The sequence below is a fragment of the Poecilia reticulata genome, chromosome 4, assembly GCF_904066995.2.
Source record: "Poecilia reticulata chromosome 4, P_reticulata-male-v2, whole genome shotgun sequence".
In the NCBI taxonomy this organism is placed as follows: domain Eukaryota; kingdom Metazoa; phylum Chordata; class Actinopteri; order Cyprinodontiformes; family Poeciliidae; genus Poecilia; species Poecilia reticulata.
The window spans coordinates 20832395-20857444 of record NC_088833.1 but is presented as its reverse complement, the minus strand read 5'-3'; the positions used below and the strand labels follow the sequence as shown (position 1 = coordinate 20857444).

Below are 25050 nucleotides of genomic sequence, written 5' to 3'. Positions count from 1 at the left end.
GAGTGTGTAGGTGAGGGCCCTGCGCTCATGTGTTGTCCAGATGGCGCTCATAAATTCAGAGCAGAGAGGAAGCCCAACTTTGAAAGCTGCAGGCGACAGAATAATGAGGCTGTTGCTTACTGTAAACTTCAAAAACAGCAACGTGTGGACGCAGCATGAGGCAGACATAGGTACGACCGAAGGAAATAAGGGATTTTAAGTAAGAAAACCAGATTGTTGCAGATCTCGCATGCGAACAACTGCGTAGCAGTGAATCTTTCTCTAATTTGCATGGAGGGTTGCATACACATTTTGGGTTTCCTGTCCATGCACAGATGGACAAAATCCCCAAGTGGATCTGAAATCAGCTGCAGAGACTTTGGTAGATTTTGGTTGCCTGAGGGACGAAGAAGCGGAAGAGGGGAGGCACTTCTACTGCTACTGCTTCAAGAAGAAGGACCTGCAGAGAAAACAGGAGTCCTTGGGAAACGTTCACATTTTGTCACATTGCAAATACAAACTTGAGCAATTGTCACAGGGGGGTTTATGTGACAGACTAACATAAAGTGGTGCACAACTGTGAATCAGGTTGTGAGTAGAACATCAGAAATACAGTGTATGAAAAAGTATGTTTAACAGACTTTTGATTTGTTTATCAAAAGTTGAGAACATTTGCCGAAAACAGAAATTGAAATTGTAAACAAAAGTACTCTGTACTGAGTACCGCCAATGTTTTGGTTGTTTACTTGGATATTTGTGTAGAAATGCTTGATGCAATTTTTTCCAGTAGGCTGGTTGGAGCTTAATGTGGTGAGGATGAGGAGTGTCGCTCCTGCCAATGTTTCTCAAAATGTTTTCAGTGGGATTTAGACAATGTCAACATGCTAAACAGTCTAAAAGAAGAGTGTTATTCTCCTAACTACAAAAGCATTCAAGGCTTTTATTCTGAAAAAGTTGAAAACTTTGGATCATTTCCTTCTTCCGCTTAACAATTATGCACTACTTTGTTTTGGTGTGAAAGACAAAATCCAATAAAAAACACTTGGATATTTATGGGTTTCAAGTGACAAAATATGGAAATTTCAAGGGGTATGAATTGCAAGCATCATTTAGACTCACACATCCATAAATAAGAGAGAAACCGGAGGTGTGAAGGCAGTAATGGAAAATCACGCAGTGTACTGACGTCACGTTTCCCAGAACAGCTCATAGGAGAAATACATGAAAGAAGCCTGAAATGTCACAGCAACATAGAAGTGGAGAAATTACTAAATTATCACAGGTCACAGGTATGAATAAAAAAAACAAAAAAACATTGCATAAATAAAATTGTCTTGCTAACTGATATAAACCATTTCAGCAGACATGTGGTTGCCGTGGACTTAATGTCATCTGGATGTAGGGGGAACAAGTCCTGCCAAACAGAGCCTGTGAAAGTGATGATGTAATGATGATTCCAAAGTCTGAGGCACAACTGAGATGCAGAGGGTGTTTTAATAGACCCTGCCGCACAGATACATTTGTTGTACTACAGCATACATTGTGTTTTCTTTGCCTTTAAAAAAGTTACAATGTTTGGTGATCCACACCAGGGGTTTCCAGAAGCATAGTTATTCCAAGTTGCCTATTAGAGAAACGTGCAAAAAAAAAAAGTGCCTGCACATCTTCTCATTATTAGAAAGTCAGGTGTTTCAGAATGGACCTGCTCTGTGATTGAAAAAAAACCCCAAAACAGATATATATATATCAGCAGCCAGTAATCAAAGGCGGTTTTTTCCAGCCGCTGTGCTATTATTCTCCCAGTTTGACTCTGGATTTACATGCTTATTGAGAACTTTGAACCAGCAGTCCTGCAGCACATAAATAACAGGTCACACTGGTGTAAAAGAGCATTCCCAGGATGCAAAAATTATCATCTTCATTCTTTGCCACATATTTGTGAGCACTTACCCAGACACATAGAATTAGACCGCTTGACCCTGTGGTTTATGGCCTGCAGATGTTTATTTTGGCCTGTTACGTTTTTATATGTTTCACTGAATAAGATTGAAATACCACATGCAAAAAAAAAAAAAGATCTGAGTTTTGAGGCAAAGATTTGGAAAAATATATGTTCTGTGTGATGATATTCTTGTGTGTAAAAAGGTATTTGATCTGTTATGAACAATAAATCTCCCCTTAGATTTGCACGCAAAGGGTTGAGCCAGCACAAAAAGCGTCGGCAAGGTAATATTTATTGAATACAAAGACATATCTTTGGGATCACACCTCTCAGAACATCTGACAGCAAAACGGCCAAAATGATCGGAGGATTTACCCCAAACAACAGTTTTTGTTAAGAGACTACCCCGCAAAAATCATCACACAATAACCTTTCTCCTAGAATCTGTTCAGCTCTCGCCTCTCTAGCTGCAGGTGCAAGGTCTGTTTTCCTGAGCTGAGCAATAACTGAGAGAAGTAACCGAGAAGTAATAACTGAGCTGAGAAAATAACCCACTACTTGGAGGAACCAACTTCCCGCCCGGATTCATTGACATCCCTGTCCTCACACTGTTCTTGAGCAAATAGCTGTTTATGATAAAAACACTTGGACTAATATTTGCTTAAAGGGTTAAATGTCAAAGTTAAAACCTGGAACTGCCTGCATATATTCATTTATAACAGATCCTATAATTCTCACACAGAAAACAGGTGGAAAATCTGAGCAGAGGGTTCTGGCGTTTTGTTGTGTCAGTGTGTTTGTTTGTCTCTGTCTGTCTATCTGTCCAACCTAAAAATGGCTGCACAGCTAGGAATATTACAGCTGGAAGTGGAAAAGTCCAAAAACGCCCAAATGTGTATTTGTGTTCGCACAGCTGAGCTCTGGATTTTTCCTAATATCCTGTTGACAGTTGTCTTTAAGTTACCTTTTAATTTTAACTCGCGGTAGAGCTCTTTTTAGTGACTCCTAGACAGATAAAATGCAGTGGATGGGCTTGTTTGTGAATTTAATTTCTGTCTTGCATAAATGCATCACCTTCGCACTCACACGCATCCTTGCATACAGTGGGCCTAGTGTCTTCTTTGAGTCAACAGCGTTAACCAAAGTGGAAAAGAAACGGAGTCACAAACCACAGTGCTGTCAAACCAGCAGAAGCTCCCGTGTTGACTTCATTTCCCCTCCAACACAAGTGCATCTGCGTAAGTGGGTGCTTTGGTTTTGAGCAGCTTTTGTGTAAAGTGGTAATACGTTAGTTCTGCTGTGGCATACTTAGTGTTTTATTAAGACTGTGTTGGAGTTTTGCAATGACTGTCTTTATCAACAGTTGCAAAATAAGCAGTCACTCTCTAAGGGGGGCGTTAGAGCCTGCAGTGTCGTTATTTCTAACCAGAGCACCAGAGAAAAGCCTCGTTTGCCCCGCGGCTCCTCAGACCTAGTCCATTCTCCTGCAGTTACTTAGGGCAGTAAATGAGGTTTGCAGCACTGAGGCTGCTTGATGGGACCTCACTCTGTTATAAGACTCTGTTATAACGTGCACTGTGTTTTAATGAGCGCATGTTTTCTGTTTACAGGGCAGCGACGGACCATAACGTAGACAATACCACTGCCATGTTGAGAGAATGGCTGAAGAGAGCGCAGCGCATTTATCACTATGTGGAGTGGAGACCGATGGAGGAGCCCAGGTATGTTCACAAGCTGAGATGCACCAAATATACTTTTAATATGAGATTTTCTATTTATTTTTTTAAAAGGTCTACCCCTCTGATTCCAATTTTAAGCTGAAAAATATTGATGGCAAAAAGATGTAAATTTCTCCTAATTTCTTATGTTGAAGTATGAGCCTAGAGAGCCTTTTCTCAGTAAATAGAAACCTGCAGATTATGTCCTCCTTTATGCACAATAATCTGCGTTAAAATACAGTACATACTGTATTACGTGAAGTAACACAGTTTTTATCTTTTTCGTCTTTTTATAGCATAAATGGAAAAACTTACCGTCATGAGAAAACTACTACTTTCCCACAATGTTTCATTTAGAAGTAAATCCATTCATCTGACCTAATGTTTGAGAAGATTTTTTGGACAATTATTGATTCTGTTCTGTCCTTCTGCATGGCATATTTCCACTTGACATTAAACCACACCATTAAATTTGCATTCACATATTGCCACTGATTAAGATGAGAATCCTGTCAAGTCCGAAAACAACTCCTGACCTTTACCTGTTTTTATCTACAGTCAGAGCAAAACTGAACAAGTAAATATAAAAAAAATAAAAAATAAAATCTGTCCCAAAACCGAATGAGGATCCATCACGCACAGTGAGCACAGGCTGCAGCTGCTCTTTGAAAAGCCTCTGACACATGACTTTTTGTGTCTGTTTATTGATCTGGGAATCATTTGAATCTCAATGTCAGATTGTTCAAAGTTAAAAACTGGATGGCATCCAGTCACCAGGTAAACAACTGGTGCACTAAACACTAAAAAATCTGTGTGAACTGTTAGTCTCTTTAAATGTTACACATTTTATTGCAATAATTTCCTTCCTAGTATAACACAAAAATTCAGATGCTTCGATTGACACTTTGCATTTTTGCGTCAGCTCCTACACAGATGAGTGGGGTCCGAAGCACTGGCCCCCTTCCAGATTCAACCATCTGATGAAGCTGAGGCAGGCGGCCCTGAAGGCTGCGCGGGAGCGATGGGCCGACTACATACTGGTAACGCCTACAACACAAATACGCAGCCATGCATCAGGCATTTGACCATTAGTAAATAATCCTAGGCTATCAGTATTTCTGTTTTGATTTTATTAGTGAGAAAATGTTTTTTTTTTCCATGCTTTTAAGAGGTCATAATCCCCAGGACCCAAAAGCATGAGTGCAATATTCTCACTGTCTTGCAAAAACTTTCATGCCCGTTCAGAATAATTTATCTAGATTTTATGTGATAGACCAAAACAAAGTAGTAAAAAAATAAATTTGGAAGTGTGCCGTTCTTTTGTTGTGAGCCCTGTTTAGTCTGACTGATTTATTTGGCGGCAGTTATTTCCTTCAAACCGAAAACCGATCATAACTCTCAACATGGTGGTGACATTATATTTGGGAAATTCGCTTTTCATGAGCTGATGGGAAGAAGTACGGAGCTAAATACAGGAAAATCCTTTGTGAAAACTGTTTGGAGACAGAGAAAGGGTTACCGCAAAGCAAATCTATGTTAAGTTGGAATGGTCTAGTCAAAGTCTACTTCTAAATCCATTAACAGACTGAGAATCAGAGATGATCTCCATCCAATTTGGTGTACCTTGAGTTTATTTGGAGAGAAAAATGCTTAAATGTTCAATCTCTGCATGCTCAAAGCTAGAAAAGGCTTCGCTAAAGCAGCACCAAGTAGCAAAAAGTTTAAAACGTTGGATCCCTTTCCTTCCATTTCACATATTGTCCTACTTTGTGATGAGCCATCACATTAAGTTGCAATAAAACCCTCTGAGGTTTGTGGTTGTAACTTGTCAAAATGTGAAAAGATTAACGGGGCATGGATACTTTAGCTTTGCACAGTAGACTTAAACAGAATGTGTTATTCTGTTTTGGTCTTCAGTCATTCTGCTGTTTGCACAGTTAGTTTGATCACTAAACTATAAGCAAAAACATTGTTCGCATGAAATCACTCATTCGATCAAAACCCCCCTCCGCCCTTCAGTTTGCTGACAGCGACAACCTGTTGACCAACCCTCGAGTGCTGAGCCTGCTGATGGCCGAGAACATGACGCTGGTCGCTCCCATGATGGAGTCTCGCTCTCTCTACTCCAACTTCTGGTGCGGCGTCACCCCGCAGGTGCGGCTCAGACAGAAGCCAGCAGGTTCATCCGTTCTCTCAGAGTTACCAGCTGAACACGGTTTTATGGCTCCTCTCTCAGGGTTACTACAAGCGAACCCCGGACTACCAGCCAATCAGGGAGTGGAAGAGGCTCGGCTGTTTCCCTGTTCCCATGGTGCACAGCACCTTCCTTTTGGACCTGCGGCGCGAAGCCAGCCGAGACCTAGCGTTCTACCCGCCTCATCCGGACTACAGCTGGGCCTTTGATGATATCATGGTGTTTGCCTTCTCGGCACGTCAAGCAGGTCGGTTTGAAACTCTCACCAAACCACGAGACTTTATGCAAAGAGGCAAATTCCTCTTGAAATGCAAACCATCAATGACTATCTTAGCTTCTTAGCAGTTAATTAAAACCCAAAAGGTTGTCTTTTTTTTTTTTGCTATACCAGGGTGCACTAAAAAAAAAAAACATCCGAAGGAGTTTTATTAGTTTTCTGCACGTGTGTGTGAATGATGTTTGATTGCTGAGATGAGTCGGCAATGTGCTGCTCTACTGAGCACGTGCGGCTTCGCTGGCTGCACAACTTGTGAGTTTGGGCTCCGAGTGAACAATCACCAGTGGGTAACAAACAGGCCCATTAAGGTTTCCCGTATGTGCAGAAAAACCAAACAAACACATGAAAGCATTCATGTAAACATTAGCAGATGGAAACATGAACTTCTTCCAACTCATAAATGAACATCAGCCCCGACGAGGATAAAAGCGGGTCCAATTAGTCTGCGTTTCAGTTGCTCGTTTTTACACCTTTGAAGCTCGTTATTGTCCTGCTGCAAAGATTTACCGTCCAGGTGGACCACCTGTTGTCTTGACCCCTCTGACCTTACTTACCCTGTAGCCACCTCGCATTTTTTCTGGCGGTTTGAAGCGAAAACAAACCCTTCATGCGTTTGCTTTTATGGTCAAGAGACGATCTATTCACTTCATTTAAATGGATTTTGCATTATTTCTTGAGACGCAGCAGGAGGGGGTGCAAAAACATAAAAAAAATAAAAGCAAATCTTCTTGTATGTTTTGTTATGTATTTTGCACATATTTCTAGTTAAATAAATTGTGAGCTGATTTTGTTGATTATAGTCATTATTCAGAGTGATGAAAAATAACCACAATTCACTCAGCTTAATAAAACTAAACTGTTTTTGGTCATTTAAAAAAAAATCATATGAAGGTGTTATGTACTACTTAGTGAATTTTACACCTTTTTAATGCAGTTTTGTAATGTCTCAAAATTTCAGAGACTAGCACAAAAAAGCAGTTTGCGCACTGCAGGACTCCGTTCATAAGTCATTATGGCACTATTTGGTGTTGCTGTGACTTCAGTAGAAAGTAATTGCTTAAATTATACCCTTGTTCATGTCGCTGTTTAGCACCGGCTGCCTTGAAATAAACAACTTCAGATCAGACAAACTTGTGTTATTTTTACCGGACAGTCTAAAACTTGGCTCAGAAGATTACATACAAACATCTCGAAACATTACAACAATATTTCTGTTGTACAATTTTGCAAATGCGTTTTAAAACTTGCAGAAATTTATTCTAACTCACAATGTGAATGACGGTATAATAATAATAATAATAATAATAATAATAAATTTAATTTGTATCGCACTTTTCATTAGAAAAAATCTCAAAGTGCTACACAGTGCAACTAAACCAGTAGACTCCAAAGTTATTTGCCATTGGAGCGAAATTGTTAAATTGAAAGTTCTCTTGGGCTGCAAAAAGTCTTCTTTTTAACTTTATTTGGCTACATGCACAGAAATCTACTAAGCAAGTCATATATTAATGAAACAAAAGAAGTTGCCAGGTTTTTTGTCAAAATGTAAACATTATAGATCAGATTAAAATAACCATCTTGCATGTTTGCCTATTTGAAATATGTATTATTTTGCTTTTGTCTTGGTCTATAAATGTTTTTTATGGGTCACTGTTTCTCTGAAAATGTTTGCTGGTATTTAACCAAGTGTAGTGAATGGTTACTACTTGGGTGCACCCAAGTCTACTCTTAAGTAAAAGTCGCCGGAAGTTTGTGATTCTATTTGACACAAACTTCAGGGCTCAGCCTAACATTTTATATTTTAAGGATACTTCAATGTTGACACTTTTTGTTATTATGGCCGGTCTTGTTGCAGCTTCCAGGAATATTTTAAAACACTATAAATCAACTCTGAACTTGAAACAACGGCCAGATGCCATGATGGAGGAAACGGAGAGCTCATACTTCTATGCATGGGCTTCTGTATTGTACTTTATATGGATTAAGGGACATTTTACTGTTGTGAACTAGTTTTCCACTCATCCTTATCCTGTTATGCTCCCGTGCCTTACTTTTTTAATTGGTAGCACAACGTCAATAACTCTGTACCAACAGACCAAGCTTTAGTTGTGGATGTTTTTCTCCCCAACAGGGTTTCTAATTAAAAAAAAATGCACATCATAAAGAAAGGATATTTTAATTTGTGAGTGAAAATTTGCTCTAAAAGAAAAAAAAAAAATCCTCAATTCTCATCTATCACCAACTTGTGGTCCGGGGCCGCACAAAATCATTACAGACCCTGCAAATGATGGAAGACCTGAACTTTAAACGCCATTGGTATAGAGCGCTTAAGAGCAAATAACTTCTGGTATGGATTCGTTTTTTAAGGGTTTCTGTTTTTTGGGTGTTTCACACCTATATTAATTAATATATAATAATTAATTTCCTATATTAATTGCAGTTTTCTGGCCGATCACGATTAACAATCTTTAAAAAAGCCCGACCTACAGATTCAGATTTTTTCCGATGTCGATTTTTTTTTTGCTGTTGTCTGAAATATGTTGCTAAATAAAGCAAGAAAATCACTGAGTTGGCATCAGTGGGGTGACTGTAAAATAACTTGGTGGGTGGACGTGTCAGACCTTTCTCACGGCAGAACAAAAGAGGACAGCAGTTGATTTCTAGACCTGTGCTGAGGTAGATAAGACCTGCTGATAAAATCAGCTCCACATGTAAGCACTGGCCACTCGGCGATCTCCCAAAATGACAGAAATCAGGGACGAGGATGAAGCGCTCGCCTAATTTCCGTGACGGTTGGAAATGTTTTGTCTTACAGCAAACCCGCTTGTTTGTATGCGTGTGCTTGTGTGTGTTTCAGGCGTGCAGATGTACGTGTGCAACAGGGAACACTACGGCTTCCTGCCCGTCCCGCTCAAAGCTCAGCAAAATGTGCAGGACGAAACTGAGAGCTTCATACACACCATCTCAGAAGCTCTGAGTGAGTTTCCACACTTGTTTACATTTTATTACTTATCGACCCCTTCATCTCTCTGGGTCGTTTCTCCTCCCTCTTGACCTCAACGACCTTTGACGATTGCACCGTGTCGGTTCATGTCGACCCCTCTCCACCCCTTTTGTTGCCTGCTCATCCCCACCCGGTTCAGAAATTCGGTGATTTTCTAACATAGACCTTCTTGGTTTTTCCTCCCAGTTGAACACGACATGGAGCCGTCTCAGTACATCTACGCTCCGCCGTTACCGCCAGACCCCGTGGGCTTCGATGATGTAAGTGATTAAATTAGATATTTAATCCTTGCTTTTTATTTGTCAAATCTTTATTTTTCACTGTGGAATGAGTTTTTTTTTTTGGCAATTTTTAGATTTTCCTGATTAACTTGAAACGCCGTCTGGACAGAAGAAGCAGGATGTTGAAAACAATGGGCGCCATGGGCCTTCGTCCCACTCTGATTGATGCGGTGGACGGGAAGTAGGTCACAAACACAACACAAATCTGAATCGGAAAATTAAAGGACCATCTGATACTGACTGAAATATCTGTAAAAACTGAAGTCTCACCTGCTGCTTTCGTCTTTCATCTTGAGCTCGCTATATTTCCTGTCATTAAATCCATCCTTCCTCTCTAACTTTGCATTTGTTGCTTCCTGCTCGAGTTTTCCCCCCTCTTCTCTGCAGACTTTAATCCATTCTTAGAAATCTTCTAATCCTCCTTCCTCCCTTTTTTTTTCCTCTGACAATCTGGGTTGCAAACTGTTTGCAGTGTTTTAATGATGGTCAATTAAGTCATTTTTAATAATGTTGGATTTTTATTTATTGGATTTTATTCTTCTTTATCTTCCATGTTATTTTTCTTGCCTTTCTCTCAGAGCTCTAAATACATCCCAGCTGCAGGCTCTGGGAATTGAGATGTTGCCAGGCTACAAGGATCCATATTCTGGTCGCGTCCTCACCAGAGGGGAGATTGGCTGCTTCCTGAGTCACCACTCTATATGGAAACAGGTGAGGGCAGGAGGATATGGCTCTTGTCTAAAGGAAAGGTGCAGAGTAAACCCAGGTCTGGATTTCTTTAAACACTCTGCTTGAACCAACATTTGGGCCCTTTAGACGATACATATGATGTGCAGCTGTGCTGAAATTTGCATAAATTATTATTTCATTATTAGCAGTGTTTCATGCAATTCAAACTTTTCACGTAAGCTTTAAAGATCGGTGGGGAAATGGTGACGGTTTGTGGTAATGGTCATTTCTTTCCATCTGTAAGGCAAGAAGATGTCTGCAGATGCAGGTTAGTGTCTGCAGACAAAGTTTCTTTGCACCAATGGATAAGCATGCTACTGAAGTTATAAGGGAAGAAGACGTGAAAAAATGAAATTATTGCATAACGTTTTGTGCTGATGAATGTTAAAATCAGTCCTAAAAGTGTCCAGCATGACAGTGGACTGGTGACGATTGACCAAAAATACCAAAAAAAAACCCAATTTATTCTAACATTCTATCTATTTAAAATTTTACCCAAAAAGGATTGTGCAAAATTAAGTGCTAACAGAATTTTAAGAAGGTTTTCTTTTTACATACATGTTCTGTTTAAAACTTAGTACAAAATGTCAGACAGTGGTGCGGGGTGGTAATTTGGGAAAACTGACATTGCCCCTTTATAAGCACCAAGCAAAAGAAGAAAATTGAGCAAAAAGTATTTTTCATGACCTTGTTTTTGTTCTCTGGTCATCAGGTGGTTGATCGTGGCCTGCAGAAGGTTCTGGTTCTGGAGGACGACGTGAGGTTTGAACCCAGGTTCAAACGAAGGCTTCAGGCCATCATGGAGGATGTAGACAGAGCCCAGCTGGACTGGGACCTCATGTAAGAACTTCTCTGAATGCACAAATTAGCGTCTTTCTAAAAGCTAAACATACTCTGGCTTCCTCATTCTACCTTCAGCTACGTGGGAAGGAAGCGAATGCAGGTGCAGCAGCCGGAGCATTCAGTGGAGGGTGTGAACAACCTGGTGGAAGCCGACTATTCCTACTGGACCCTGGCCTACGCTCTCTCACAGCAGGGGGCCCGAAAGCTGTTGGCGGTGCAGCCTTTCACCAAGATGCTCCCTGTCGACGAATTTCTTCCCATCATGTTCAACAAACACCCCAAGTCAGTGTTCACGTTGGTCTTCTCTGGTCTAAGATTAAAGCACAAACAGGACATTGCAAAAGCGTGCAAATAATTCGACCTTTTTGTCCGACGGTGACCACAAACTTCAGCGTATTTATGTTTATTTGAGATTTTTAAGTGAGAGAGTGACACAAGGTATCACACAACGGTGACGCGGAAGGAAAACGATCCATAGTTTTTAAAAGTTATCAAACTAAACGTCTGAAAGATTTAAGTCAGTACTTGGTCAAGTTAAACATACAACCAGAAGTATAATGGTTAGATCATTATAAGTCTGGTGAGAATGGTTTAATCAAAGTCCAGAAAACTTTAAAATCCACATTCACAGACTCTTTCCACCCAGTCTGACACAAACTAGTTTGGAAAAAGAATGTAAGCTTGTCAAGGTGCAAAGCTGGTATCCCAAAATTCTTGAAGGCTTTATTGCAGTGAAAATCGGTTCTGCAAATTATTTTAGTTGCAAACATTTAAAAACCATTCATCATCTTCCTTCCACTTCAGTTGTGCTCCACTGTGTAGCGGGATATTGTGTGAATTTCCAATAAAATAGATAGAAATGTGGCAACATGTAAAAATGCTCACGGCGTGAGAAGGTTTCCCCTCACGTGACGGTGACTGAATGTAAAGAGCGATTAAAAACAAATGAACATTTTCATCTAGAGTCGCAGAATAGAAAAAAACCCCCACAATGCTGAAGTTGGCAGTTCCTGAATGCTCTGTACATTTCAGACACCAAACAGACCAACAATCTGTTAGCGCCTGAAATCCGTCAGGTGGTTGTTGTGTAAAATAATAATGAAAAAACTCCAGGAACATGCATCAATCACGCTGCCTCTAAAAGAAGCAAACAGAAACCGAGCCTTTATTGCTACAAAAAGCTATAAAGTATTGCAGAACTACTAATTGAACATCATTACAGTAATCTATACATAGAAAAAAAACACACACACACACAATCGAGTCGCTGGCCTCTGCGCAACTGTGGACGGCGTGTAGCGTTTTAGTCTGTGGTAAACCACAGCCTCCTTCATGTTCGCCTTCTGCTAGTGGCTCTTTATACGTCTGTGTTTCTCCAGTTTTCCCTTTCTGTCCAGCACAGCTTTCCTGCTCTCCTCTCCTCTCCTCACACACACAGGGCACAGATTGTTCTGGGGGCTCACCGTGCCTTACGGTGCCTCGAGCAGGACAAACAATGCCAACATTTTCTTCTCTCTTCGGATTAGGATTTTCCACTGGTGCCCTGCGTTCCTCTTCCACTACCCACCTTCCTCCTCTGTCATCTCCACTTCTCTCTTCTGTCTTTCTCCACACTTCCTCCGTGTTGCTCTAGATCTTTAAAGTCGGGCTCCACTCCGCTCCGGTCGAAAGCGCACCTTCGCCGTCGCCGTGTCACCCACTTTTCCTCCCCCTCCTCTCTTTGAGGAATGTCGAGCAGCGTGGCTCTTCCTGCCGGCTGGTGCAGAGGGACAAGATTCCCATTGATAGAGCTCTGAGCGTGGGGGCTGGTTTGAGATGAACACTGTGCATGTGTGCGTGTTTCAGTGTGTGTCTCTGTGTGGCTCTTTCTCAACACACCGATGTGTGTGCTCATAAATTACTAAATAAAGAGTGTTTATTTATTTTCCAACGGTATAGAAAATAGGAAACTATAAGATCGACAGTGTACGAGGAGAATGTGTCACAAGTACGTTTCGGTTTATTCGTTTATTAATTTTTATTATTTTCATGTAGCTCACTTTTCATTCATAAATGCAAAGACTCAGAGGTGACAGGAGTCAAAAGTCGTTTTGGTGTAAAAGGCATGATTGTGTGGAGGATGTGTGTGAGTGTGTTATTAGAGCTGAGCTACTCGGATCTTACAAAAGGTGAGGGTTGCCGTAGTGACGTGTCTCTTCTCAGTGCTCTCCTTTCGCTTCGGCTGCAACAAGAAACAAAATATAAAGCAGGCCTTCTAATCTAAAAATGATTATAGTTTGATTTTTTTTTTTCTTTTAGCGAACATCTAGTAGTCATAAAGTTTTATGAACAGATTTGTCAGTTGTCAGTATTGTTCAATTAGAATCAATCTTTGGTCTATTTTAAATGTTTTCTGAGATAATATATATATATATATATATATATATATATATATATATATATATATATATATATATATATATATATATATATATATTAGGTAGAAAAACATATTCAAAATCTTAAAATATGTCTTTGTTGTTTGTGCATAATCTGCAAAACAATAAATGCAGTGACTCCTGGCCCCATTCTTCTGCAAAAAGAAAGGAACATGAAGCAGGAACCCCTTCCTGTTAGTCTGTGATGGCGGAAGTGAAATTCTGGGTGAACTGAATGTTTAGGCCCTGATGAGTCGAGAGTTTTTCAAAACAGAGGAAGTGACCTTTTTGGACTTGCGGCTGATTGTCCTTTAACAGCGATAACAACAACATTGCACATTTATTGCAATCTGCCATATTCTAAGAACACACTGAAGTGTGTGTTTTGTAATGTAAGAAATTGACACTATAAGTTTAAGAGGGAGTGAATACTATTACAAATGGAGAACCCCAATAAAAATCTGAAAAAAACTGAAGAAAGGAAAGAGTTATGGGGAAAAGAAATATTAAACACTGAGACACTTTTAATCACATTAATGGCAAATTAACACCATCCTCCATTGTTTCTGTCTCTCTAATCCTTCTCAGCGTTCAGTACATGTCCCATTTCGAGCCACGGGACCTGAAGGCCTTCTCCGTGGAGCCGCTGCTGCTCTATCCCACCCACTACACCGGCGAGCCGGGCTACATCAGCGACACCGAGACCTCCACAATCTGGGACGACGAGGCCGTCGCCACAGACTGGGACCGGCAACACGCCCGCAAGACGGCCCAGCAGGGCCGCATCCGGCCCGTGGCGCAGAACAGCGTCACCGGCGACTCGCCGCCTCCCGCTGCCCGAGCCTCACGCGACGAGCTCTGATGGATTCGGACGAGAGACTCGGTGAACGTCCCACGTGCGCGCGCTCCAAGAGGAAACCGGTGCTGGGATACTGTACCAGGCGTTCACGCCAATGGACAACAGGTGGATTGCGGCAGAAATCAGACGAGCCTCGTATCTGCCGCTCTGGGGGGAAGGGACAAGGCTCGCAGATTCTGGGACGAAGGCCAGCACGACTTTCACAAAGAGCTTTATTTATTCTCCATGTGCGTGTGGATCCAGTCCTGGCCTGAAAGACTTTACACATGGAAGTCGGCTGACAGCATTTACATGATGTGAAAAGAAAGGAAAGAAATCTTTTGTGAATTAATTTCATGTGTCAAAAGGATTATTATTTTTATTTAAGCGGAACAGATGTGCGTCTAAGAGACTGCTGCGGAATAAAAGAAACCTAAAGCTGACTGAAAACTTTTTTTTTTTTTTCACAAAGCTGTGCATCAACATCTCTAGGTTTTGCTCGCTGGTTTGTATTTGTAATTCTTACAGAACTGAGTGTGAATGGGAGGACGGAGGCTGACGTTTTGTACCCCAGAGTCATTTTTCAGATGATGTCATGCAAACAGAAAAAATAATAATAATAAAAATATGCAGCGGTTTCTTCTTCCAAGCAGCAGGGCAGCAACAGATGCTTTTCATGGTCTAAAGTTTTTTTTGTTGCAGGAGGAAGAGGATCTTTCAGAGCAGGCTGGACCTGCTTGTTTAATATTTCAGGGCATCGTTTTGCTGCCATGGAAGCAAACAAAGTTTTAATCAGTTCTGTTAATCTTAAAAAAAAACATGCGAGTTTGTTTTTGTCTCTAAAAAAAGACTGGATTCTTCTCTTGAACACGGGCTCTTCTTTGTTGAGTTGCGCTGCAGAGTTGGAGCAATAAAAACGGCTTCTTCACTTCTCCTTCATCTGCCTCCGCAGACTAAACGGGCAGATGTTATCTGTCTTTTTACACTCTTTCGGGTTGTTGTTGTACAGACATGGCGGTAGTGTTTGGAGACAGTAAAAGAAAGAAAAAAACCTCCCTCGGCCTGATTAAAACTCTTGAGACAAATCACTTTTTCTTCTCTGCTGGGCTAAAATAGTCATTAACTGTGTGTATGTTATTGTTTAAAGGGTTTAGAACAAGCATAACTTTCCTCTGAATGTTCCCATGACCTCCTGGGAATCTCCTATAATGAAGATAATGGGATTACACAGATGGTGGTGAAACACAATAAAAGCTTAGGCCTCCCTGTTAATTTAAGGTTTTGAGCGTGGATCGTGTAGGGAACAATCCGTCTTTGTGGCGTGCTGCCTCCTGGTGTTCGACCAGTTCTGTGAAATATGTCTCACAGTTTTATGCTTCCTGTTCGCTGTGGGATCCGACTGTAGATGGTGCAAGTTGGAAGGAGAGCGCAGACCCACAACTGAGGGGGATCATGAGCGACATTTGCAGTTTCCTGCAGAGGTTCTCGCACACGTTCTGCGTTTTTGCTGGGATTTTATGTCTTAAACAAGATTCACGACTTTCATTTTTAACTGTTCACAAATAAAAATCTGAAAAGCATCCGCGTCACTCCGACACCCAAAAATGGATACCGGTTAAACCGGTTGCTTTCAGAAGTCACATAATTTAGTAAATGTGCAGAATTGGAAACATCTCAATGTGAATACAGCTGTTCTGCAGAAGCGTTTAAGGTTTTATAGAGAACATTGTTGAACACACAGCTTCATAAAGATCAAGGAACACATCAGAGAGTTTAGGAAAAATGTTCTGCAGAAGTTTCAGTGAGCCAAAGCTAACACCGCTCACCACCCTGAACATATTGGCCCCGCTGTGGAGCATAGTTGTGGCAGCGTCATGCTGTGGGGATGTCTTTCTTCTGAAAGTCCAGAAAGAAATTCAGAATTTGACAAAAGTTCACCTTCCAGCCGGATAGTGAACCTATTTACATAATAAACATGTTCAAATTGTTTTTATCAAAGTGATTCAGGGAGGCTGAAGTTAAAGTTTTCTGATTAATATTTAGGTTAAGATGTAAATTTTAAGTTTCTTTCTGTTTGTAAGCTTTGAAAACAAAAACACTTTGACGTTTGCAGCTGAATTATTTTAAAATGCAAAAAAAGAAGGTTCAGGGGTGTGAATACTTTTGTATACTTGGTTCAGAATAAGGGTGAAAAGTGAATGCCTAATTTGATTTATTGTTTGTTTTCAGCTGGGTTGGAATACGAAGTAAAAAAAAAAAAACGAACAAACAAAAAACATCTGGTTATGTTTAGACAAATAATCTGTGTTGAAAATACTGAGTCAAAATATATTAACTATCCTTCTATTTGTGCGGCTGTGTTGTCATAAAGTACATTTTTGTTGCTGTTAAGAACTATTTGTAGGTTTCTTCCTTACAGCGCTGGATTTAAATAAACCTTTTTGTCCTATGCTGCCATCTATTGGGCAAAGACTGAACTTATAGATTTTTAAAGTGGGTTTCATTCAGTGTGTTATACATGTTACTAGATGTTATTTAGCATTGACTAACAAGATTTACAAGGTAAACATCAGTTCTACTTTATATGCAGCTTTGTTTAATTTACTTATATCCATAACTATATGCGATTCTTCCAATTCATTGCTTTTGTGACCTGATTACAGATGAGCAGCAATAACTCTAAGGTTGCATGGTTATACGTAGGAAAAATGACCAGAGTTTGCAGAATATATAGGAGTAATAAGTCTGTAAATATTCCATAATCATACATCTCTACCAGTTCTTGTTTCAAAGCTGGCTAATGACATCTGGTGTTTCCCAGCGGAAGAAGAAGAAACTGCCGTTGAGTTTTTAATTAGTTAAAGTTTTTATGTTCTGCAGGCAGCAGTAAAGTTTATATTACTCTGAGAGATCATAAAATAATTCTGCTGGAGGTTTGCAAAGGTTCACTGTAGTTAAAGATTAAATGTTCCTCTTGTGCATCTTAAGCCATCAGTGATGCTTTGGCAGCAGATGAGTGTCACAAACCTGAACTCCTGTGATGCGTTCAGGAACCAGCTCTGGACTACATTTCTCCATTATCAGTGATAAATAAACACATTGGGAGCAAAATTGTGTTAGCAGACATTTTATTTTCTGTGTTCAGAATTAAATTGTGGAATAATGAAATTATGGACGTAAGAGTGTGCCTTTAATTCTGCTTCTTAAATAAGAAAACAATATTTACTAGTTTGAATAACTTCATATTGTTATTATACATTTTTTTTGTTTTTAATATATTTTTTCCCCTTTTGTGTTTCTTACACTGTATGTATAAGAAAGTAATATGTATTAGGGGATGTTATATATTGTAATGATTTACAAGAAGTAGGTTAGTTTAGTTTAATTTAGTTTAATTTGATGTGATAATCTCGTCACAGAATCAGCTGTCTGACCACGTTAATGTGTGTTACAAACTGAGTGTTTTGATGGTTGTTTTTCTAAATTCAGATTTTTAACACAGAGACTGAAGTAGCAAAATGACCTGGAGCTTGTTAGTCCAAGGTTCACTGATGCTTGAAGATCAACATGTTTTACTAGAATATGAAGTTGTAGTGGAGCAACACTGACTAGTTTACTGCTTTAAATTTATTGACTGGTTCCACTAATATCTAAACAAAACTATATTTGTTTCACTGTGCTTTATTGATTTCATTTATTTTTTTTAACTTTGTGAATTTGTTTGGATTTTTAGTTGTTTTGTTTTTTTGGCAGATCCGCCCGGAGTTCCTTAAGGCTCTGGATGTTGCGGGGTTGTGTTGGCTAACGCGACTCTGCAATATCGCATGGACATCGGGGGCAGTTCCCCTGGACTGGCAGACTGGGGTGGTGGTCCCCCTGTTTAAAAAGGGGGACCGGAGGGTGTGCTCCAATTACAGGGGGATCACACTCTTAAGCCTCCCTGGTAAGGTCTATTCAGGGGTCCTGGAGAGGAGGGTCCGTCGGATAGTCGAACCTCGGATTCAGGAAGAGCAGTGTGGTTTTCGTCCTGGTCGTGGAACACTGGACCAGCTCTACACCCTCAGCGGGGTCCTGGAGGGTGCATGGGAGTTCGCCCAACCAGTCTACATGTGTTTTGTGGACTTGGAGAAGGCGTTCGACCGTGTCCCTCGGGGGGCCCTGTGGGGGGTACTCCGGGAGTATGGGGTACCGGGCCCTTTGATACGGGCTGTCAGGTCCCTGTATGACCGGTGTCAGAGTCTGGTCCGCATTGCCGGCAGTAAGTCGGGCTCGTTTCCGGTGAGAGTTGGACTCCGCCAAGGCTGCCCTTTGTCACCGATTCTGTTCATTACTTTTATGGACAGAATTTCTAGGCGCAGCCGAGGTGTTGAGGGAATCCGTTTTGGTGGCCTTAGGATCGCATCTCTGCTTTTTGCGGATGATGTGGTCCTGTTGGCTTCATCGGAACGTGATCTGCAGCTCTCACTGGAGCGGTTCGCAGCCGAGTGTGAAGCGGCCGGGATGAGGCTCAGTGCCTCCAAATCCGAGGCCATGGTCTTGAGCCGGAAAAGGGTAGAGTGCCTTCTCCGGGTCAGGGGGGTCGTCCTGCCTCAAGTGGAGGAGTTTAAGTATCTGGGGATCTTGTTCACGAATGAGGGAAGAAGGGAGCGGGAGATCGACAGGCGGATTGGGGCAGCGTCTGCCGTGAAGCGGGCGCTGTACCGGTCCGTCGTGGTGAAGAGAGAGCTGAGCCAAAAAGCGAAGCTCTCGATTTACCGGTCGATCTACGTTCCCACCCTCATCTATGGTCATGAGCTTTGGGTCATGACCGAAAGAACGAGATCACGGGTACAAGCGGCCGAAATGGGTTTCCTCCGCAGAGTGGCTGGGCTCTCCCTTAGAGATAGGGTGAGAAGCTCGGTCATCCGGGAGGGACTCAGAGTAGAGCCGCTGCTCCTCCACGTCGAGAGGAGCCAGTTGAGGTGGCTCGGGCATCTGGTAAGGATGCCTCCTGGACGCCTCCCTGGTGAGGTGTTCCGGGCACGTCCCACCGGGAGGAGGCCTCGGGGAAGACCCAGGACACGCTGGAGGGATTACGTCTCTCGGCTGGCCTGGGAACGCCTTGGGATTCCCCCGGAGGAGCTGGAAGAAGTGGCTGGGGAGAGGGAAGTCTGGGCCTCCCTTCTGAAGCTGCTGCCCCCGCGACCCGACCCCGGATAAGCGGAAGAAAATGGATGGATGGATGGATGGATGTAGATATCTTACCATAAGTATGTATGTAGACTGTATGTTAAATTATGTTAAGTTAATATTTGTCAAAGGCTAGTCCCAGTTAGTTCCAGATAGATGTCTTGACCTTTGGACAGGCAGGAAGCTTAAAGATTGACAGTTAGTCAGTAATAATGTGATTGAAAAAAAAAAATAATAATACCAACCAACTTCACCATTTTGTTCATAGCTGCTGAGCTTAATAACAACTTCAAGTTGCACAGTGTTAAGTAAATGTGTCAAAGTAGGTGAAGTTGCTATTTTTGTTCCTGGACAGAAGCTTCATAAATGTTACATTCTTTGGCTGTTAGGATTTTGGTTTTTCATTCGTGTTTGTGCTTTGACTATTCCCTTGTCCATTTATTTACATTGCCAGTGTCCCTCATTGATCAGCTCATCTGGTTCCTTCCTCCTGTAATTTTCCATCCTTTGACGTGCCTTTCTCCAGCAGTGATCGGAGAGACTCAGAGTACACTCTGGACAAGTCACCAGTCCATCACAGGGCAACACGGAGACGCACAGAACAGGCGTGCACACCCGCTAACTCCTAAGGAAAATTTAGAGAGACCAATTTTCCAAAGAAGTTGTATTTTTGGACTGTAGGTGTACCTGGAGAGAGCCAAGAGAGGCACAAAGAAAACATGCAAATACCATACAGAAAGGCCAGAATTCATACCCAGAACCTTCTTGCTGCAGGGCAACAACACTACAAACGTCACTGTCGACAAAAAAGAAAGCTGCGAATTAATAACTTACAATTTTCAAAGACTCTGATCAGCTCAAAAAGCAAAGTGAGAAAATTATCCTATTATATTTATGCTACAAGAATTGTCAGGCATACCAACAAAAGTTAAAAACAGAAAATGTTTTTACCCACTGAATAAAGTACGACTCTGGTTTTTCTACGTTTCTCAATGCTACTGCAAAAAAGAGATAAACATTTGTTTCAAGGCTTTTTAGACATCTTTTCAAGAATGCCCTTAAACATGGCCTGGAGTGACCTAACCATGCAAATATGCATAAGTTTGAAAAAAACATTAAGGAACAAAAGGAGAAGGAAATTATGGAAGAAACATGTTTCCCCAGCTTCCACCTTTCCCCTTGTTTTCACTTCTCTCTCAATCAGCGGTCAGGAGAAAGTGTTTGTTCTCTCTATCTGTGTCCTCTTCCTTCTGCTGATAATGAGTAACTCGTCAGTGTCAACAGGATCTTCTCAGGCATCTATTGAGCGAGTGAGTGAGTGTGTGTGTGTGTGTGTGTGCGTGTGTGTGTGTGTGTTACATGTTACTCTGATGTTGGCCACCAGAGAGCAGTAACGAGTTGACGGTACTGCTTGGGAAGCACGTTTCATTACGTAAAATGTTGTCCTTTTATAACCTTGGACATAACCCAGTTATGTATTGCCATCTTGTCTCACCTGCTGTCATGTGCTTTCAGTGGTGTAAAGTGATTAAATACATACTTCTCCCTTTTTACACAAGCAGGACTTTGACATACTGAGCTTGCAATTTGATTTCCAAAATGCTGCTTTCTAGATGAAATGTGAAGACAAATTTAAATTCTCTAGACTCCTTTAATAGTTTCATCAGGTTTTTTTGTATTTACAATCAGTTTCTGTTATATTGCCATAAAATCAAGGACAACACAACAAGTAGTTGATAATAGTTGAGTGGATGAAAGGTTTCAAACATTTTCAAACAAAAAAATTAAAATTAAATGTATTGTGCACATGTATTTAGTTTTCCTTCAGTTTTCAGATCCGTTCACCTGGATTCAAGCCTGGATTTGGCCATAGAGATCGATATCGATCTTTTCTAACCTAAATACCTTCTTCCATTGTTTGCCACCTGCCATGTAGTGAACTGCAAATCCATCACAGAAATGTAATTTCATTTACAGCTTTCTTTTTACCCTTCCATGAAAGCAAAATGTGTGAATTATAAAACTAACAGATCTCATGCCAACAACTTCCTTCTCTTAAACGGTGGATCCCTGCACCTTCTCCAGAGCAACCACCGGCTTCCCCGATTAATTATCTTCTGCCCTTCCTTTAAGTTTTAGTGAACAGCAACATCCCCACTAAAACGTTTTTCCATTTTTAGTGTTGTTAAAAACTCTGATCCACCTTTAAACTTTTCCACAACTTCATCCCTGAGCTGTTTGGTGTGTCCGTATTTATGATGCTGTTTAGTCTCTAATATTCTCCAATTTACCTGTCAAGCCTTAAAAAACAACAACAAAAACAATAGAGGTTAAATTACACACAGTTTCTCTTTACTAACACTGAAGCCCGCTTTTTACTCTGAATTTGATTCAGTACCAAAAAGTATGAATACTTTTTATTTGTAAAAACAAACAACAACAAAAAAAACAATTAAGTGCAACCTTGTGTTTGTCTCTTACATAAAATGGCAGTAAAATACATTTGAATGTGTTACATATTGTAAAATAATCTCTATTGTCTTTATAACCTCAATATTTTTTTTTTAAGTTTAAGAGAGGAAATGGGAGAAAGAGTCAAAATTTCTGCTTGTGTTGATCCAGGCTGTGAAGAACTTCGGTGTGTAATGTGTGTAAGAGAGCTTTGGCTTCCCAGCTGTGCAAACTGATGCTGGCCACACTGAAACCGTCAGCATCTCACACGTCAATATTGAGAAGGAAGACGAACCCAGATGCACGGAGAAGTGTCAGAAGGGAGGTCTGAAATCTAAGACTTAACAAGAAAGCCAAGAATTTTCTAATCTTGCTTCCTCTCGTTTTGTAACTGTGCTTTAGTAAATCCTATCTGCCATTTGAGTTCAGACCACCAAACGGGACAATACAAAGTCAAGACTTTGGAAAATGAAGCTCTCTGCAAACTGCAGAAGAAAAGTCAGTGGGAGCTTCGCTGGAAGTCAGACAGCAAGTTGACAGGACAGCATGTTTACTCATCCTTCCTGCTCGTCATGTTCTCTTTCACTTCCAGCTCTCACACAGATTCACAGCAGAAAGACTCACTCACTTCCTCTGCTTGCTTCAGCTGAGCCTGATTTATCTGGTTTGATTAGAGAGGCATTTTAATGCTGTATGTTTAGTTTTTTTTTTTCTTTCTCAATCTCAAACCATGAATCACGGCTAAATAAAAACATAGCTTAGCTTGAGTCTCATTAAATTTATGAGTAAAACATGTAGACAGAGGAATTTTTGCCAGACTGAGTCACACAGATGTTGAGTCACAACTGGACCCAGTTCAAGTCCCGGTTAGGCTACCTGGTGCCACGGCAACGGATCTGTCAGCAGGTAATCTGAACGGCAATAAAAAGAATGACAAGTACAGAAAAAAATGCCCTGATGATTAAAGTGCCGCTGTTGTGATCCAAAAACGTGCAACAGAAATCTTTTCTTTCCAACCTCACTTATGTCACCAACATTTTTGTGAAATATTTAAGTTCGTCTCCACAAATGATAGGAGGTAAAGAAAAACTTCCAACATGTTGCCAGAGGCTTGTGGCAAATTAAATAGGCAAAACCCCATTTAATTTAGGAGTCCCATCTACTATTGAGAGCCATTTATGTAATTTTTTTTAATTGTCTAATAAAAATAATTTGCATGCAAGTATTTGATTTATTACTTTTGCATTTCTTTGTTAGACATACTACTTGAAAAGGAAAAAAAGAAACATGATCAACAATCAGAAAATTACTGAAAAGTTAATCTATTACAATAACTTCATTGACTAAGTGAACAAATTACACTGAATAATTACAAATAGATGGTTTTAAAGACTTTATTTGTGTTAATTATGACAATTTTCTGCATACAGCACAGTTAGACTAAATATTTAGAAGTTGTTTTTTATGCAGGTTTATATTGTTTTATTTCTCCTGTCTTGTCATTTTATGTTTTTTTTATGTTAGTTTATTACTTTAGGTGTTCAGCACTTTGGTCAGCTGCTATCGTTTTAGTTAACATGTCATAGAAATAAATTGAACATTAACTTTTTGAAGACATACTTTTTAAATCTGACAAACTAGACTCCTTATGATGCATACTCTAATGTGTTGAACATGATTGTGCATTGATAAACTATGCAACAAAGTTTCTAAACGTCTTAATTATCATTCTCACGACTCTTTGAGTTTTGAGTTTAGTCATTTGGTTTTCAGTTTTATGTTATTGTTGTCTTTCTGTACATTCTGATCATTTCAGCATTTTAGTCTAGTTAGTTTGCCAGACCTCGGTGTTTCCTTGAATATTTCATCTGTGAATTTATTTTCCTGCAGCTCCTCTTAGCAAGTAGTAAAATTACTCACATCTTCCTCAATTCGGTAATCACGAGCCTTTTCTTCTAGATTTCTGCTTTCATTTCCAGAGAAATCATTTCTGCTAGATCTCTCTGGATTCTCTTCATGTTCAACGTGATCCATGGATCCTCCCAGGTTCTCTGATCTCTTCTACATTCATAAATCATCTTCATGCCTTCTGACACATGCTACAACACTTTTATTCAAGAGTAACACAGTGTTTTAAACATTTCATTGTTGAAGATAAATGGGAGCACGCATTTAACTCAGTTTCTTTCAACAGATGAAGACTGCCAGCGAATGTGGGAAATATAAATATATATTTTTGGCTTAACTATGAATGAAATCACAAAGTTGAGAAGAATTGTCTTTAGTCAAAGTTGTGACAATCTCTTAACAGAGAGAGTGTGACCATACTCTTGAACGGAGCCAACCGGAGCTTTCAGAGGTTGTTTTGGAGGTAGCGTCTCTTTTGTGTGAGGGGAATCGACTTCGGTGCCGCAATAAGAACCAGCCAAGTGTGAAACACAGAAAAGAGGATTATCTGGGACCAGGCACAGCTCCGAGTGTCTCCCACACACAAAACGCTTAAACACACAGACGACTCACCGGTTAATGTTGTACAAGGCATGATGAAAGTTGCTTCCTACCGTTGAAAGCGTTAGTATAAAATCAAATCTCGCATCCTGTTTTCGCAGTAAATAAACAGCCACTGGAAAAGCAGTAAAGCCAAACTGGCATCCGTCAAAGTTAGTTGTTGCAAAAACTCAGGTTTTCAGCTCAGACCAATGAATGAAAGAGAAAAAAACAAAAAAGCTAAGACAACATCGGTTTTAGTCCCTGTAAGGTCTACATGTGGAGCATTTAATTACACACATGAACTTTTCTCTCTCTGTTCATGATCGTTACACATTTCTGGTAGCGTGACCTTTGTGCTGCCACAAAGCTGTGCTGCTAATCAGACTCTAAATTATTAATAACTTGGCGAGGAAGCATCAGCGTTTAATGTACAGTCCCCCTTCTTTCAGTCACCTGTCAGATAAAATCAGCTGGATTTTAATCAGATTTGATTGCAAGAGCACATGTAAACATACCCCAAACACTTTTCATAAACCTAAACTCTGCTTGGCGGCTTAAAGTTTGCTCAGCTGCCGCTGAGCCAGCTCTCTTTTTGAGCAGTTACCATTGTTGTTCATTCTTAGAAACTCTCCACTAACATCCTTCCCTCTATCCCAGCTTTCCTGTCATTCTTTGCTTTTTTTCTTCACATTCAAACTCTCCTTGGTCCCTGGTCTGT

The 25050-nt window shown here is 40.6% G+C and overlaps 1 protein-coding gene across 1 annotated transcript in view; it reads left to right on the top strand.

Moving 5' to 3' along the window:
- The window catches only part of colgalt2b (collagen beta(1-O)galactosyltransferase 2b), a 28194-nt gene extending 10804 nt beyond the window's left edge, over positions 1-17390 (top strand). The window contains exons 2-12 of the mRNA XM_008407090.3: positions 3532-3642; positions 4562-4679; positions 5659-5793; positions 5876-6080; positions 8968-9087; positions 9301-9374; positions 9470-9576; positions 9974-10106; positions 10837-10964; positions 11043-11249; positions 13973-17390. Of these exons, the coding sequence (XP_008405312.1) occupies positions 3532-3642; positions 4562-4679; positions 5659-5793; positions 5876-6080; positions 8968-9087; positions 9301-9374; positions 9470-9576; positions 9974-10106; positions 10837-10964; positions 11043-11249; positions 13973-14246 (1612 nt within the window). The 3' untranslated portion in view covers positions 14247-17390. The remainder of the gene's footprint in view (positions 1-3531; positions 3643-4561; positions 4680-5658; positions 5794-5875; positions 6081-8967; positions 9088-9300; positions 9375-9469; positions 9577-9973; positions 10107-10836; positions 10965-11042; positions 11250-13972) is intronic.
- Positions 17391-25050: the final 7660 nt, after the last annotated feature.